The 19,149-nt window shown below is 31.4% G+C and overlaps 1 protein-coding gene across 1 annotated transcript in view; it reads left to right on the top strand.

Annotated features, from left to right (window-relative positions):
- Nucleotides 1-13,910, top strand: part of LOC148283650 (uncharacterized) — a 45,623-nt gene extending 31,713 nt beyond the window's left edge. The window contains exon 3 of the mRNA XM_088243469.1: nt 13,568-13,910. Coding sequence (XP_088099595.1) covers nt 13,568-13,846 — 279 coding nt within the window. The 3' untranslated portion in view covers nt 13,847-13,910. The remainder of the gene's footprint in view (nt 1-13,567) is intronic.
- Nucleotides 13,911-19,149: the final 5,239 nt, after the last annotated feature.

Raw genomic sequence — 19,149 nt, 5'->3', positions numbered from 1 at the left:
AAAATATTAATACAAAAATTTACCAATAGTCTACTATTGCTATAAGAATTGGTCAAACAGGCGGATTGGTGAAGTGTAGCATAGTGTATTATTTAAATTTATTGCAATAGAGAGGGAAAACATTTTTGAGAAAGGAATGTAGAAGTTTAGGCATTTACAAGGCTTATGACCTGTCATTGGCTGGTTTCAGTGGCCACTTCACACACTGCGTAACATTCACCATTCTGCCTATGTTTGAACATCCACATTTTCTCAATCTTCCATCTTGTTAACTTTTGTGAAGTCAAAGAGTTGAAACCTTTATCATGTGGGTGAGATTCATCTGGCTAAACCAATTCACCTACTAGGCAACGCCTGAAAACAATTTTCTTCTTTTACCAAGTAGCTAATTCAATAATGTTTTGAGTATGTCCAAATGCTAGCAGACTGGCTGGATTTCCTCCAAAGGGAGTGATTTTTATTAAAATTTGTTGCAACAGAGAGGGAAAACATTTTTGAGAAGGAAATATGGAACTTGAAGCGTTTACATGGCTTATGACCTATAAATGTGGCTGATTAAGGGCACCATTCCAAATTATAAAATAAATTATCCAATCAAATTAATATCACATGCATCCTTTAAGATTTGAGCTTATTAACTTCCTAAAAATCGACATATGGAAGAATCGGAGAAATGTTTTAATTAATGTTAAAACAAGCAAAGTATTTTGATGTATGGTTGCAAGACATGCATAGGCAAAATAGATCGAAAAAGAAGGCTTTGAGATGTGGACCTATAGACGAATCTCAACAATATCCTGGAGAGTCCACATTACAAATGACGAGGTTTTCAGCTGGTTTCAAGAAACCAGGCACCATATCGGAAAGGCGTCCGGAAAGGATGGGTCATATGCTGCGACATGAAAACCTCCTGCACAATATACTAGTGGGAATGATTGAGGGATCGATTGGCAGAAGACGCCCTCGCCGAGAGTATCTGGAGCAAATATGCCACGAAATGGACTGTACAAAGGATTGCTGGAGACCGGACGAAGTGGACGAAGAGATGCAAAGATTTGCTGCCAGCCAATCAAAAAACAAACGCAGAATAGAAATCCCTTCTCTAAAATGTTCGCCAACGCTGTTGTTATATGATAATCTTGATGGGGGATAAAATTCAATCTGTGTCTACAATTTTTTTACAAAACTCAAAATATTGTTGCTAACTATGTTTTCGATTAATTTTTAATAAGATTTGCTGTTATTATTATTAATTCAAACTAACATTAATATTCATGTATGCGTATTCAAAATGTGTTAGTATTCCCTAAATTATTCAGTTCTGGTAAAGTTAACCGAATTTAATACGTTTAAAATGTGTATAATTTGTGTAATTAATACATTTGCCTGTAATTTGGAACACTCTGGGTTTGACGAAGGACCAGCCCAGTTATTAAACGCTCTTTATTAAGTAAAATTATTTGTTCTAGCATTTACACCCACAAGGGACAGCTGTCTCCCAAAACTGTGTATTAAAGGCACCTTACTAATTAAAATCTCCAAGTTTAAACGAGGTTCAAACGAACATGCTGTCCGATACATTTACTTAACAATAAAATTATAATAATATTCAAAATCTGGTAATTACGATATACCAAATTATTCGTGAAATTGATTTTTGAAAATATTTAGTTTAAAATCAAATAAAGGCGTGCTGTTGAATATTATCGAAGAACTTAGAATTATGATTATGAAAAAAAATCACTATCACTTTATATATATATTTTTTATTTTTTTTATTTATTTCTTAAGTTAGCTTATATTAAAACTAATATAAACTATTATGTACATTTACATCATCTATATATATTTACATTTCCTTACAGTAACTTATACATTTATTTTTTAATTCTTTCAGACACTTTTCATTCTTCATACATTCAGGCATCTCATCACACATTTTTAAACCCTTATACAGTGGTGCCTCACACAACGAACTTAATTCGTTCCAGGAGCAAGTTCGTTATGCGAAAAGTTCGTTATGTGAAACGCGTTTTCCCATAACAATACATGTTAAAAAAAATAATTCGTTCTGTAGCATAAAATATGGTAAAATGACATAAAAAAAAGATAAATTTTTTGTTATTATTTTTATTTAGATACATCTAAAAACATAATGAAAAAAACACACATTTTTTAATTTTAAGAAATAATCGAATCTTGCACATCTTCATCCATTTTCCGCTTTTTGGCCGATGGTGCAGTGAAAAACCTGTCCAAAGTCGTTTGTTTCTCTCTTTTCTTCAACATCTGCCGGAAATAACGGACAAGAGTATCGGAGTACAGGTCGTTGATCCTGTTTGCTTCAGCGGAATCCGGATAGTGGGCATTGGTAAACTCCTGAACTGCTTTCCATTTGACCAGGATGTTCTTGATGTCAGCAGTTGGAATTGGTTGATTGTTTGATTGTTGCTCCTCGTTATCAGATGACGCTTCCCTTTGAGCATTGTCCTGTTGTTGGGCCAGAAGTGTTTGGAGCTCTTCAGTTGTCAGCTCTTCTTTGTGTTCCTCAATAAGCTCCTCTACATCCTCTTCAACGATTGCTGCGACACGTGCGTAAGTTAAGCGTACTGCTCAGTGACTAACGACTGCCTGCGCGGAAGGATGCAATAAATCGGCAGTGATCGTGTGAAGTGGGCGACTTCGTTGTGTGAAGCGAAGTTCGTTGTGTGAAGCGAAGTTCGTTGTATGAATCGTGAAATGAACGAAAAGGAAGTTCGTTGTGTGCAGCGTTCGCTGTGCGAGGCGTTCGTTATGCGAGGCACCACTGTACATCAAACAATTTTGCAACTCAGCTCTTTTCAATAATGGTAGTCTTATTTTATCCTTTTGTCTAGTAGCATATTCATGACAATTTTTGTTTAAGACAACTTTATCCTTAAAATATTTTGGTAATTTATCGTGAAAAAATTTATGTATAAATATCAACATATTAAATTTAAGTCTCCTTCTTACAGATAACCATTTTAGTTCATCTCTCATTTTTTTTACATTGCTATATTTATTTTTCTTAAGAACTATTCTCATCGCTTTATTTTGTAAAATTTCTAGTTTATTTAAATTTCCTTCGTTTGCTAAAAAGAATATTGTTGAGCAGTAATCTATATGTGGAAGAATGATTGTTTTGTAAATTAGTTCTGCAGTATCTTTATTTAATTTATTTCTCAATCTACTAAGGAAAAATATTTTTTTTTATATAATTTTTTATTAACGTGTTCAAAGTTTGCATTTAATGTCAATTTTGAATCAAGTATTATCCCCAAATATTTCATTTCATTAACCTTTTCTATGGTTTCATTATCAATAAGTACATTCATCCTTGGGTTTGGCTTTTTCCTTCCTAACTCCATGTATTTTGTTTTTCCAACATTAAGCTGAAGTTTATTAATTTTGAGCCACTCAGATATTCTGTTTAAGTCCTCGTTTAGTTTTTGTAAAGTCTCTGTATAATTTTCTCCCGCTATATAGATTAATGTATCATCGGCAAATAATTGTAGTTTGCAGTGTTTTATTATATTTGTGATGTCGTTTAAATATTATAAATAAAATTGGTCCTAGAACTGATCCTTGGGGAACTCCTAAATTATTCTCCAATGGTTCAGATATTTTGTTTTCTATTTTAGTTACTTGTTTTCTTCCTTGAAGATATTCTTGATATTTGAGTCAAATGTTTATAAATTCCTTTGGAATACCCTTTTAATTGATTTGAATTATGTACAGCAATTATAGTATTTCATATTTGTATTGATATCTAATAACATCTTTTAATTTTTAAAGCATTAACTTTGTGGTCAAACATTTCAAAAAATCGGTAACCACTTACCGACATTACTATGTCGACCGGTTTCATTTTTGTGCAATAACATTGTGATGGTGTAAAGTGGGATTTATACGTTTTAAAAAAAATTTGAAAATGAGCATTTTTATGATTTATTTATTTATCTATTTTATTTTTTAAAAGAAAACAACAGCCATTATAACAAAAAAATATCTCTAAATAAACAAAAAATATAGGCCAATTACTGTTTTCTATACATTATTAAATACAATGTCAAAAAAAGAAGAAAAAAAAACGTATCTTTCAAAAGCCACATCCGCATCCTTCCACACGTAAAAAAAAATAAAAATATTACAATGATAATGAAATAATATAAAAATAAAAATAAATGTGTTTTGTTTACTCGGACTTAAAAATCCTTTCGCCGGCGGTTCCATACGGAGTAACCCCAGATCAGCCTTCCCTTCTTTCTTCTTTCAAACAATTACACTACCCAAATATTTAATTTTGAGTGCTATTTTCAACGCGTTGTAAATAACTCTTTATGAGAGTCAAGTTGGGGTAGAATGGGATTCGAGTCATGGACCTTTGAGCCGTGAGTACGAGACACTAGCCACGGGACCACAACCCGATCCAACGATGTCAGTGTAATTTGTGGCCGACGAAGAGACGGGTACGTCTCGAAACCACTAGACAAAGAATTGTCGGTAAATGTTTAAATACGAATATTTACAAACATTTATTTAATAATATTTTACTGGCTAAAATAATGTTCTTTTTTCTTATTGTAAAAGGTTCATAATTTTATTTTCATAAAATTATCCAGTTTTCTCTAACATTATAAATAAATAAATGATGACTATATCATACAGAACAGAAAACCAAAAAGTTCAGAACAAAGAGGAAAAAAAAACACATTTCAAAAAAATATGAACTTAATTTTTAAAAATCATAAAAAATACACTAAAAAAGTAAAAAAAGAAGTGTGTAAAAGAAATATACTTTTGTTTAAATAAGTGGGTTTATTTAAAGAAAGTTTGTATTTTCGTACATGTATCTTTATTTATTTTTATAAAAAATTAAAGTACAAAAATTGCTAATAGCAATGTCAAATAAAAAAGTAGTGAAAAAAAATCGGCCAAAATATACATATTTATTTTAGAATACGGAAATATTAAATACTAAGAATACCGATAAAAATATATAAAATGAATTTAGAATAATTAATGGTATTTTTTAAATTGTGGAGAAATGTTTTTATACATAAATTTGAAAAAGAACTTTTAAAAAAATACGCCACTAAAAAAACGCAACATGTTTTGCCTTGACAGTTGTGACGTCAAAATTCGTGATAATGTTCTAAACAAATTTTAATGGTCAGGAACAAATAAACATGAATCGTGACGTATTAAGGGCGTGGCCAATGGAATGACCGATTTTGCGGGAGTTAAAAATTACAAATTTAAAAATATTTTTTCTGCTACTGGTAATTGGCAATAATTTTTTTTTACTCGACATTATTTCATACTTTTATTACTTTAAAAGTGTTAAAAAAAATATATGATATTTTTCTATTAGAGCTTTTGTATTGCGAAAAGATGTTAGAAACTTGTGTCACACATAAACTTATTAATAAAAATACTTTTGTTTTACATATTATATTATAATGATAAGGAACGTGAGATTCGTGTAAACGCCCCTTGGGCGTAAATGAAATAATAATTAAATAATTCAATCTGAAGTATGTTTGCCATTACCAACAATCAAATTCCAGGTTTTTAGTAAAATATTTAATACCAAGAGAATTTTCATACACCAAACGAGAGGATAGAAAAGTGTCCCAAAAGCATTACTTTCAGGCTCCAACCAGTCTAAATCTACAAATGAATACACTTTTCTACATAGTTATGTGGAAAGTCTGTTTTTAATGGTTCGTTTAGTACGCTTTTCATTAAAATTTACTTTCGGTGGTTATTCACATTGGTTTCATAAACAATAATTGTGGAATGGAGATTATAACAAAAATAATATTTTACAGGTCAAAAAAAAAAAGTATAAATAGCATCATTACGACGCGTCGTAATGATGCTATTTATACTTTCTGGACGTCGCGACGTCCAGAAAGGAGTATATTTTCAATCAAAATTGACTTTTTTAATAAAAATATTAATGATAATCACCACCATTCCACGAATTACCTGAAGGTGCATAGGACACTACATTCGGCCATCAAATACAGCGAGCGTCGATCATATCTTAAAGAATGGTAAGGTTATCAACATCTAGATTTATGTGGTAGTCCAGAAACAGTGAAAGATTATACCTTGATATTTCACCTTGACCCTGCCAAAAATTAAACCCGATTTCTCAATCATGGTAGGTAATGCGCCAACAACTACACTATTAGGCTGACTTATCCCAGCCTTATGTATTCATTCAGAAATTTTATCTTTGAGAAGCCATCGAAAACACTAGTCCAGGATTCTGATTATATTTCACATGTATGTAGGTGTATTCTTCATCTGCCTGGACACAAACTTTTCCTCCGTGAAATAATATTAATAATTAGGTTATAATTACATTCAATAGAATAATTAAAACAGATGGCAAGACCCCCATTCTTAAAAAAACGGTTTTTAAGTTTATGGCATGTTTCACATTTTGTAAAATGTTTCCCTCGGCACGGAACACCCCAGTGAGGGAACATTATTCTGTATAAAAAATAATACGAACAATGTAAAATTATAAATAAATAAATCAATAAATAAATACAAGCAATAAGAACTTGAAATTCAATTGAGGCGGATTTTAGGACCTAAATCAAGACGAAATTTTTTACTAATAATTTGAATCGCTGAATATTTTTATTAACTTTTGAATCAAGTGGTATTAACTGTATAGCAACGTTAATCGGTAGATCTTATTTAAAATGCGATTAAAAATACTCTTAACTCTCTTTGCTGATTTAATAGAAATTGGACCATTTTAAAAACAGCAGTAAAGCCAATTTGTTTATTTTTGGTTGATTTTATATTCGCGACAGCTGTTTCGCCTTACAAATAGCGTTATAAAACACATTGATTGCATTATTTAATGCGCAATAAAATAATCGGGCGCCGAAAACATGTTATTTATTCCAAGTTAATGAAAATAATTTACGGTTACGTATACAGAGGTCTAAATTAATTTGCATATTAAAACGAGATCAAACAGTAGTTTACGCGAAATTATTTTATAAATATTGATGGGTAAAAATATTCATTCAGTTCAGAGGGAATCTTTTGTACACTGTTGGAAAAAAGTTTATTATTTTAATTGGCGATTTACAATTTTTACTGCTGCATGTTTATTTGTTACTGAAAATGTGTTAAACTTTACTGTAAACTGTTCTGTGTATCTAAATAAAAAAACAAACAAACCATCACGCTGATTCCTCATCAAGGAGTAGGCATATAGGATAAAATGCCACACTATTCTGTCTTTGAAATGTATTCTTAGAGTAATAACCTAATTTAGTCGCCCATACTGAGAAAAACCATTCTTTGAAAATTGACGTAAAAGTTAGCTTCAGATTACAGCAATACAACGGGCCGTAGATACTTGGGTTGAGAATTGCAAACGCTAACCGAAATCTTCCGTTACACGTTTGCGGTTAAACTAAAAACCAAACCAAAAACTTCGAACGCTTTTTTTCTATGCAAAAGAGCTTAAGGGCTTCTCCAGAGAATTAATTACTCTGAGATTTATTCAAATAGCTGTAAATCCTGCCTTCTATATTCTGTCGGAGAGCAATTTGATGAATAGTTATTCGAACCAAGTTTTTCAGTTAGTCTCTCGCAGATGCCTCTCGAATACTGTGCGAAAAAAACAACTGCACGTCGGGTTGATTTGCCCAACTAAAATCGATAAAATCAATGTTTCGAATTCTCGCTTTCCGGACCTCAAAACTTAAACGACTATGGTTTTTTTTAAAGACAGTATCATAAAGATTTTTTTTTATTTTTAGCATATTTTTTTTTTCTTCAAAAATAATTGTTATCTATATATATATATATAATTCCTCTGTACGTGTGATATCACCGTACTCCTTCTAAACGGCTTAACCGATTTACGTGCGGTTTTCACAGAAATATAGATCTTTGCGCTGTGCGTGTTCGTAAATATTAAAATCTTTAATTGAATATGTAAAAAATAAGTTAGGAGAAAAATTGTTTTATTCATCGATCTACCAGGGTTGCATTCGAGGAGAATGCATTTGCAAAAAATGGAAAGATGTTGTTTTTTGTCTATAAAAAAAAGTTTGTTTGTGAATTTTTATTATTTATTTATAAATTTATTGCAAAAAAATAATATACATACTTAATAACAGGGAATCTATAAAAAAACCCATTAATGTAAAATGAAATCAAAGTGTTCTCTGTTTATGATAGTCTCCATCTAACATGGCACAGCCTGTTCTAAGATGGAGATTTTTTATCCTTAGAGCGTAAATAGTCTCATACTAATAAAACAATAACATAAAGTAACTCTTATAAGTTTTCTTCATTTTTAATATTATTTCCATTTGTAAATACTCACTACAAACTACAAACCTTAAAATATTTTTTTTTTTCACTTAAATTTAAATTTTTAAACAACTTTCATTTATGTTTTCTTTTTCCTTCTCTTTTTTATACTTTCATAATTAACATTAGATTTAATAGCTTTTTAATATGGAAACTTCACTGGTCCATTAGAATTAAGTCCAATTGTGTAAAATATTGAACTTTGTAACTGTACTGTATGTTTCCTGAATAAAAGAAAATAAAATAAAAATAAAAAATAAAAATAAAAAATAAAAAAGAAAAAACAAACATCATTTGTTGTTTGTGGATCTCAATCAGATTTTTTCCTTAAATTCCTTTAAATTTCTACCCATTTATTTATTTTTATTGGATTTTTGGTAACACTAAAATAATATTGATTTAAATATATTTTTAATCGGATTGTGGTCCTGTGGCTAGTGTCTTGGACTCACGGACCAAAGGTCCGTGGTTCTAATCCCACTCTACCCCAACTAGATTCCATTTTCTAATAGTGAGTTATTTACAACTCGTTGAAAATGGCCCTCAAAATTAAATATTTGGGTAAATCATAGGAACGCAAATATTTGTTTTTCCAAAAAAAACAATCGTATTCCTAATTAAGTACACCCCTTTGTTGGTGAGACGACCGGAGTTTGACGTTTGCCAAAAGAATGCCATATTTAAAAAAATATTTATTTTATGTTTTAGACTTCAACCATAAACAAGTACCTACTTAAATATAATGTTTAAATAATATTAACTATTTTTAGTTTTGGAATTTAATCACAAGCAAGTACCTAGGCTAGGTACTGATCAATATAAAGTATATTCAAGTCAAGCTAACGTTCGGGCAGGACAACGTCTGTCGGGTCAGCTAGTATTTATATACTATGCGTCCGAAGACAAGGCGCATACAAGGGTTTTTATATGGTCCCAGCTCCTATATAAAAGACAGTTCATCAAAATATCAAACAATAGAGACATACCAATAGTGAAAATCTTTAATGAAATAAAAATTAATTGCTTTAGTACCATAATCCAGGGAGAAAATACATTAATACATTTGTATGAAGAAAGATCAGACTGCAAATCCTGTATTGCTCCTTGCCAAATGTAAAGTCTGCTTGAGGGAGCTTTTTGTAATCAGGCACCTTTAGCTTTATATGTAAGGCAAGTAGTTTAAATGTATTTAATTAAATTTAGAAAAACGGATGAAATTGATTGGACATGATTAATTTGCCAAAATGATTTCAAAACCTTTTTAAAATCTTGAAATTCCTTTTGGAAGCCACTCGACATGTATATTTGAAAGGACCTATTAACAGGGCGGCGGATAGTAGCAAGAAGCTTTTTTCGGTGTTCGTAGAGAGGGAGAGAAAGACAAGATCACATGATGTTTTCAGAGGATTGATTATGATGTTTGCAGCAGCACAGATGGGAATTAACAATATTTAAAAAAAACGAATATTTTTTCAGATAGTTGGGCAAAAAATATTAACAAGTTATCAAAACATTCAAATTTGAAGTCTCTAAGATGTTGCGAAAGCGATGAAACCGGTCAGTAGTAATTCTAAATTTTTGGATATAAGTTTCATTCGTATTTTATTTATAAAACTAATAATAACTTAACTAACACAATGTTCTTTTCCAATATTTTTTTATTAATTCAGACTTTATGATGACAATCTAGCTACCAATACGAATATTTCTTTTTGGCGAAACGATGCGATAGACCCAGCATCCTTAATCTCTTTCGGTAACTCATATAACATCTTAGTAATTTGTGGTACATACTGTTCTGAGTTTGATTCTTGTTTTCGGAACAAAGAATTCACCTCCTCTCGTAGGATAGCATTGAATTTCGTTATAACGCTGAATATTACAGACCAGATACCGATCTCGCTTCCTCCACAGTTATACATCGTCTCATGCATGTCCGCTGATTATCCAGACTTTTGACATGTCTACTTTCGCTGTGATTGTTGAATTCGTCGTGTATTTTTCAATCATCCTCGTTTTCTAAATCAACCGACTTTCATATCGAAATATTAGTCATTATTAGTCATACTTTCATTGTACATTTGATATAAATGTCCAAACCAACACATCAGTTCTTTCTCGATTTTGTTGATAATGCTTGTCTCTGTTTTGCAAACAGCACGAATCTCGACATTTGTGCATCTATCATTGATAGTTTTACCACACTTTCACCTAAAAGATCACATTTCGGCATCATTTAACACTTGTTTTTCGAATCCCATACATAAAATACAAAATCCTTACATACTTGAATTATTTCAATCAATAAACAATATTCTTAGTAGAACCTGAGATATGCTGATGACACCACACTTATTGCATCGTCAGAGATGCTGCTAGTTCAGAACTGGGACTCTCAATGAATATGAGCAAAACTATGCTTATGGTCATTGATCGAGCTAGTAAAGTAGCGCTATTATCCTTACTACGCATCTTCGAAAGAGTCAACAATTTCATTTATATAGGTTCTCTCATCAGCGACGGTGGTGGGTGTGAAGGTGAAATATGGCTACGTATAGGTATTGCCAAAATTGCTGAGTCGGCTGGTGAAGATTAGGAAGAATCGTAGTATAACCATTTACACCAAAAAGAGACTGGTGAGAGAGCCTTTGTTTTCTCAGTGCTCATGTACGGTGTAGAGTGTTGGACACTGAGGGAATCTGAAAAGAAAAAAATCGAAGCTTTCGAAATGTGGTGTTGGCGGCGATTTCGTGGACGGCCAGACGTACGAATACATCTATACTCCAGGAACTGGACATAGAAGAGAGACTAACATCCATGTTCGAGAAAATAATCCTGCAGTTCTTTGGGCATATTTCCAGGGGAAACTCTGATAGTTTGGAGAAAATTATTCTGTTGGGATGTGTCGAAGGGACAAGGTCGCGTGGACGTCAACCGACAAGATGGAGCGGCAGTCACTGAATTATAAGAATCATCACTGACGAATGTCTATAGAAGAGCACAAGACCGTTCTAGATAGAGGGAGACTGTTTACAGACGAGCCATGCCTGGAGTCAGGCATAATCACCTTTCTCAGACATGAGGCACGGATTAAAGAAAAAGATTCTTGGTAGATATGTATAAATGTTGCTAGACTAGGTTCTCCCTTCCTGTTAACTCATGATATGAATAACACAAATATTTCAATAATGTTTTAAGTATGTCCAAATGTTGGCAGACATGTTACACAGTGTATAAATTAGCCACTCAAACCAACCAATTACAGGTCATAAGCCCTGTAAATGCCTTGACTTCCATATCCCCTTCTCAAAAATGTTTTCCCTCTGCTGCAACAAATTTAGATATTTTTTTTATTAAATCGAAAACGTGCGTTGTTTAATATATAACCTTGATACAAATAATTAAAAAAGGAGGAAATATTTTCCCCGCGTTGAAACATAATATTTTTTCGTACTTTTAAACGAAAAACGTGTTATGATAGAATAATTTAACTATATTTAATGACAAACAACCCTCTTCAGAGTTTTTTTTTCGGTAAATTAATTTTGTTTCATGTGCACAATTAATTTGTGATCAAATTTGACATTCTAAAATATAAGAGTTTTAAATTTCAAAAATTTGAGCCAAGGGACATTATTTTTAACAATATTTTTTTTAATTGAAAATTGAATTTAACTATTTAATTTACCGATATATTATCAGACATTAGGAATGTATTTTGAGAAATGAATATGGAAGTACCATTGATTGGCCATTTGCCTATTTTATTTATTTAATCAAAACATAGTATATGGATTGAATAAATTAAGTGAATGCACATATAAACAAAGAAAACCATGTACATATACATTCACACGCATATATATTGATTCATACACATAATATTATTATCTATACGTGTCGATAGAAAGAGCAGTCAGGCAGCTCAAAATGATCACTTTGGAGATCGACATCTTTTACATCATTGAAACTATGTCTAAGGGTAGATACTCTTGGAGAGGTTATGCTTTCATATTATCGGGCCATTGTCTAAGGGTTCATGGGCCTGTATTCCAATGAGAAGTTAACATTTATCTTCAATTTTATCTACAAAGTAAAATTAAGTTTTTTGTGTGAAAAGTGGAATTCGCATACAATTTTTTATTCAAACATGTTTAATTAATAACCGACAAAGATATGTTAAATTTTCACACAAATATTCACATTTTAGTACATAAATATTGATTTTACTTTATACCATTTCGATGTGTTGCGATGAAGATAGCTTTTATAATCGCGCCCTGGCCTTATATTTTGTCCTAATTTATCGCTTGAACTATTTTATTATACGTTTGTATCGTGTTTCAATAAAAAAATTTAAAAAAAAAAACATATTGTATTTATACTTTGTCTGAACATCTAAATTTCTCCAGGAAAAATGCATATTATAATTAACATATTACAACAAAGATGAAGAACATTTAAGAGAAGGTAATATAAAAATCTCACCCGCATAAATGAAGGTTTCAGTTCTTTAACTTCACAAACATCAACGGATGAAAAAATTGAAGGAATATAGATGTTCAAATATAGGCAGAATGGTGAATGTTACACAGTGTGTAAAGTGGCCACTTAAACCAGCCATTGACAGGTCATAAGCCCTGTAGATGGCTAGACTTCTATATTACCTTCTCTTAAATGTTCTTCATATATGTTGTAATATGTTAATATAAACAGCTTTCCCGGGAGTTGAATCCAGTCTTTGTCTACAAAAATTTGGACAAACTCAAAATATTGTTGCATATTATAATGTTTAAAAGTGATTTTCTGTATTTGTTGATATCTATTTATATTTTCATAAAATCCTTTGGTTATTTTTTTAAATTTTAAATGTTGAAGTAGGGCATACGTAAACATATTTTATTCTTATGTGTGCTCTAATAATAACAATGTACAAATATTTTATTTAATTTAAAGGTTGTTCAACACAAATCTATTAACCTGCAGTTTTAATATTATTGATATTTTTTTTTTACCATATCATTATATTTTTTTAGTGCCTTATATATAAAAAAAAATATTGATTTATAAATAAGTATGAAAAAATACTTAAAATTTTTGTCTCATCCTCATACTGAATATAATTTTGAAGTCAGTATTTTTCTCAGTTATGATTTTATTTTATTAAAAGTTTCTCTTATTTCAGGCCCTAGACTACGAGATGGGTCTTGGAAGAGTGGGTGACGCCCGGGAAGCGGAAATAAGAACGGCCGGAAGAAGCGCGGAAGTTCTACAGATCGATCATTCCCACAGCGCTGCAGTTTTGCCAAATCTGCACAAGACTGTTCCAGCGCCAAATATTTCCCCCAAAACTGTACCGAATCCAAATACTCCCCCAAATTCGACGCCACTAAAACAAAAGTCTTTGACGCCCAGAGATCCCAATACGCCCAAAGAATTTAGAAGATGTTATTCCATTGCTTAAATTCATTGATTATACTAAGTACTTATCTAATAATATACAACACCCACATATTGAATTATGGAAACATTGTGTTTTATTTACTACTTTTTTTTATCTTATTATAATTGAACGTAGTTATGCAGAAAGCAGCCAGTCATAGAAAAGTAAAACTGAGATAATTGCACTTTTGAGAAAAGGGTGAATAATCGAATCTACCCAACAGTTAAAATGTTGTTAACTTTGACAAAATATAAATAATGCATACATAATTTTATTTAAACTGAAAATAAAATTATGTATGCATTATTGTATTTGTATTTGATCCATTTTGATGATTTTTAAAGTCTGGCTGACCACACAACTTAAGATGTGTATTTCGTAGAAAACAGCCAACCTTAGTAAAACTCTGATGTGTGTTATGTCATTATGTATTGATCATTTTACGTTATGTTTATATTAGGGTACTTAATTGAAAACAATAACTTAATTTATTATTTAAAATAACTTTTTTTTTAAAAAACACGTTTTAAAGGAATTTTGGTGATTTTTTAATGTCTGGCTGACCACACAACGTAAAATATGCATTTTGCAGTAAACAGACAGGTCTAATATTGAACAAAACCTCATAAATACTCTGAATATATGAGGTGACATTTATTTCCATGACATTTTAACATCGTGAAATTTTCAGAAGGTGATTATTACAGTTTTTTTATGAAAGCGACCTGGCTGTTTTAAACTGAACATAGAATTGACCTTCCTGAACTTGATATCGCCAATACATTTTTTTTTTTAAATTGTGGACTGGCTGGCTGCTCTCTGCATAACTACGTTCAATTGAAATTGATTGCAACAGAAAGGGATAACATTTATAGGGCTTGTAATTTTTTTTTGCTGGTTTGAATGGCCTCTTTTCATCAACTCTTTTATCTATTATTAATTTTTTGAAGTAAAAAAGCTTGGAACTTGGTTGACGGGGGATACATTAGTTTTTGGACTTTCCTACATCCCTTGCATGAAGGTACTTAATACTCAGTACACGTATAGAGGTATGCAGAGGGGTCTGAAGTTCCATGTTGTACCCATAGAATTAAGAATAGTCCAGAAGGAGAGTAGAACCATATTTGAATACATCGAACTGTGTCCAATAATTCCCCACTCCAGCTTACTTTCGCCGTGCGTATTCGTGAAGTCGCCGAATAATGTTGCTTGATGCGAAAAAAAATATCATAACACAAATGTAAGGTAAAAAAAGTAATCTGTTAATTTACTCTAAAATTTTATTGTGCACGTGGAAACATTGATTGACACAACAGAGTAGATAAGTAAAGAGTCATTTAATAAGAGTAATTGAATTAATGAACTTTGAACTTGAAAATATAAAATAATTTTTATTGAACGTTCAAATGTTCCCCACGGCGTTGTTTAATCCGAGGTCTAATTTTCATTAGTTCTTTTATTAGATAGAAGAAGGGGAAAAAAAATCCTACCCTGGCAACACTAACGAAATTTCCATTTTGTTTCTTCGACAATCTGACAGATAGAAAAATAATTCAATTTTTATATAATTTATTTACCACTTAAACATTCGTTTGTTAATTACACATGAAATGTGATGCCATCCTGTTTCTTTAAGATCCTAGCGGTATTTCTACACTTTAAAGGGACACAACACGGCATAGTTAAATTCAAATCAGGAGTTGCGTACTGAGCGACGTCTACAAAGAAACTAATGGGGCAAAACGTAAACCTACTCATTTATGAGTAGTTGAGTCGTCTTCTGCTTGATGTGCGTATGCGTATTCTGTACTATTCTTAATTCTATAGTTGTACCAAATGTCCGCTGACGTGTACGCATGTCTATGTTTATAGTTATTTATTGATCATAGATACGGCTAGGCCAATTACAACAGGTATGTTAAAATATGCACAAGAAACTGAACAAAAAAAACACAAAACTATGTGGAAAAGACGGGCAATAAATTATGGTGAATATCTATATAATCTTTGATTACGTATTAAAAAATTACAACAGGCATAGAGAATACCTTAAATAAGGGAATATGGAAGTCTAGGCATTTACAGGGCTTATGTCCTGTCATTGGCTGGTTTAAGTGGCCACTTTACACACTGTGTAACATTCACTTTTTGCCTATCTTTGAACATCCATATTTCTTCAATTCTTCCATTAGTTGATTTTAGCGAAGTTAAAAAGCTGAAACCTATATTGTTGTGAAGAAATTCATCTGACTGAATTATTTCACATACTACTTTGTCTACGAACTGAACCCTGTAAATGCCTAGACTTCCATATTCCCTTATTTAAGGTATTCTCCATCCCTGTTGTAATTTGTTAATCTTAATGACTCCCGAGGGGGTGAAATCCAGTCTTTTGTCTAAACACATTTGGACAAACTAAAATAATGTTTTGATTACGTAGTTCTTTTAAATCGGATGTTTTGACACATTGTTATTTGATCATTTTATAATAATTAAGTAATTAAGTAAATTAATACCATTTATGAATAGAAAGCCGGGAAAACAGTTAGACTACCCTAGCAATACTTACAAAATGTCCACAAATCTGACAGACGGAAAAACAATCGAATTTTTTTATAATAATAATTGTGAATTCGCTTCTTACACATGAAATACGATCCTACCGTATTCTGTTTTGATCCCAGCAGTACTTTGATAATTGATACAAAACACGGCATAATTGAATTTAAATGGGCAGTTGCATACTAAGCGACGTCTACAAAGTACCTTATGGCCAATATGTAAAACTACTTATTTGTGAGTAGGTTAGTCGAATTCAGTTTGATGCGCGTATGCGATTTCTAGACTATTCTAATTCCATGGCATTATGTTTCCACTAGACAGATAAAAATTAATATCATAGACAATCGACAAAACACATAAAAATCACTTCTAAAATTTGAATTCAGATCGCAATACTTCCAGATGACCATCAGGTAACAAAATTGGTTTAACCATTAGTGGCCTTATTCTGTAATTAATTCATCATGTAAATTAATTCATATTGTACGAAAGGAAACGAGAGCGAAATACGACTTTGATTGCGTTAGAGTGCGATGGATATATGACGAACGAACGAACTTACGAACTTAAATTGTGACAGAAAAAACCTGCAGTTATCTTTACGAACGGTCAACGGTTCGTTGCGCTCACTCTAGGAAATTTGATAGATTGTTTATAAAACCGGCCCTAGTTTAATCTCCAGTTTTTGATAATATGCATCTTACTGCATGTATTGACAGACAAGACGCAACGATTGCTTTTATAAAGTTTGAGATAACGCACGTGTCTGGTATTGTTTATATTGACTGAATTTATGGAGACTATAAATCATACAATATATTTCCAGTCCAAAGTATATACCGTTAAATATCACATTTCAACATTAAACGTACAAATTCAAAATATTTATTGGGTGTTAAATCGTAACTATGTTGTGAAATATATTATTGTTAAAAAACAACTGACGATTAAAAATACAAAAACATGAAATTATGTTTTCTTAATGAAGACAAAATGATAATAATATGAATATAAGACATATTTTAGTCACACCTTTTTAACATACAATTCAAACAAAACAGGAAAATAAAATGCGTTGTCAAATTGATACAAAAATCAGTCAAACCTTCCTATACTTTCAGCTTAAGTTCACGTTGGCTAAATTAATCATTTATTATATTCTGCATTGAAAACAGTAAGCATTTATTTCAAAATTATCTTGAATTTAAGAGGAGCATAAAACAAAGTTGTAACGTGAACTTATTACAAACTATGCAGGTTTTACCTTTTAGAAAAAAGCGGCCTAGCATAGAAATTCGTTATTTTTTATTATTTTTTTATTTTAAATAGACAAAAATAAATGAAAATATTGTTTAAATAAAAAAGAGTATTCAAAAAAGAATAATTACATAGCAATGGAATATATATGAATAATAAAAATAGTGAACCTGTTCGTGGGTATACAATAAGTGATTATGAATTTTGGGCTCCTATAATAAATAGACGGGTATAATATTGTTGTATAATATAAGAAAGAAACAGGAAATGTATTTCGCAAAAGATTATGAGGTACTTTTTAATTTTTAAATAATAAAAAAAAAACATTAAAATATTCCAATATTTGAGTTTATCCAAATGTTCGTAGACAAAAGACTGGATTTTCCCCTCTCGGGAGTCATTAAGATCAACAAATTACAACAGGGATGGAGAACACCATAAAGAAGGGAATATGGAAGTCTAGGCATTTACTCATGCCTTCGTTTCTTTATGTTCTTATCGGATTATCCTTTACATCCACGACCATTCGCAAAACGACACTTGCGGCACTTTTACAATTGCTTTGGTGAAGCTTCGTAGCTTGGTCCTATCGAAATGAACTCTCATAAGTTCTGGTAAAATATTTGTGTTATTTCGGTAAGCATTAAAAAATCAATATTATTAGCTCGCTAACACTCTGCCTGCGTTCCAAATGGGTGTCTTAAATAAGATATTCTCTCTGCGCTTAAATTACATTTTCTTCTACTTCCGTCTTTCTACCTCTTTCGCCTCCATGGCGTGATGTTTAAGCCATTTGACTCACGGAAGGTAAGTTCCGGGTTCGATTCTCGATGAGAACTAAACATTTCAATATGTTTTTTTAAAGTTAGGTGTTCTCTGTTATTGGATGTCCCGCCATGTTGTGGTGCAAATTTTTTTAAAACAAAATGCACGTGACATTATTTTTAAATGATACATAATAATTCTTAAAATGGTTAGTTGTATTTCCGTTACAAAATAAAATAATTGCAATTTTGGCGATAATTTTTCTAATTGAATTAACTTACCATGTGTTTTAGTTGAAGGGAAGCAATGTTGCGTGTTTTGTGAAAATACGATATTATTAACATGAAAAATATTTAGGTTTATTAAACCTCAGTTTTAAATATTGATTACACTTTATATAATTAAGTGAGATTGAATAATTAAAAATAGAATTGAATATAAATTTAAATACGCGTGTGCATTTAGTGGAAATCGGAAGAATTTTTGTGAGTTGGCTGCGGTGCGTTATGTTTACGTTGTCTATGGTTGCCTGGTGATTGTTCAACATTTTGAGTTACTAGCCAGGCAGTTTCATACGAACAGCTAAATTTTCTACTTAAATAAAGTATGTGGATTCGGATTAGCATAATTTTGTTTTTAAAGTCAATCATCCCTAACTGTAGATTGAGAATTGGCCATACGGTGTTGGCAGCACACCTCAAAAGAATTCAAGTAGTGACCTCTGCTTTATGTGAATGTGA

Source organism: Micrasema longulum, unplaced genomic scaffold (genome assembly GCF_059751315.1).
Source record: "Micrasema longulum isolate JH-2025_06_02 unplaced genomic scaffold, ASM5975131v1 h1tg000214l, whole genome shotgun sequence".
NCBI lineage: Eukaryota > Metazoa > Arthropoda > Insecta > Trichoptera > Brachycentridae > Micrasema > Micrasema longulum.
This window is presented reverse-complemented; position numbering and strand designations above follow the sequence as displayed.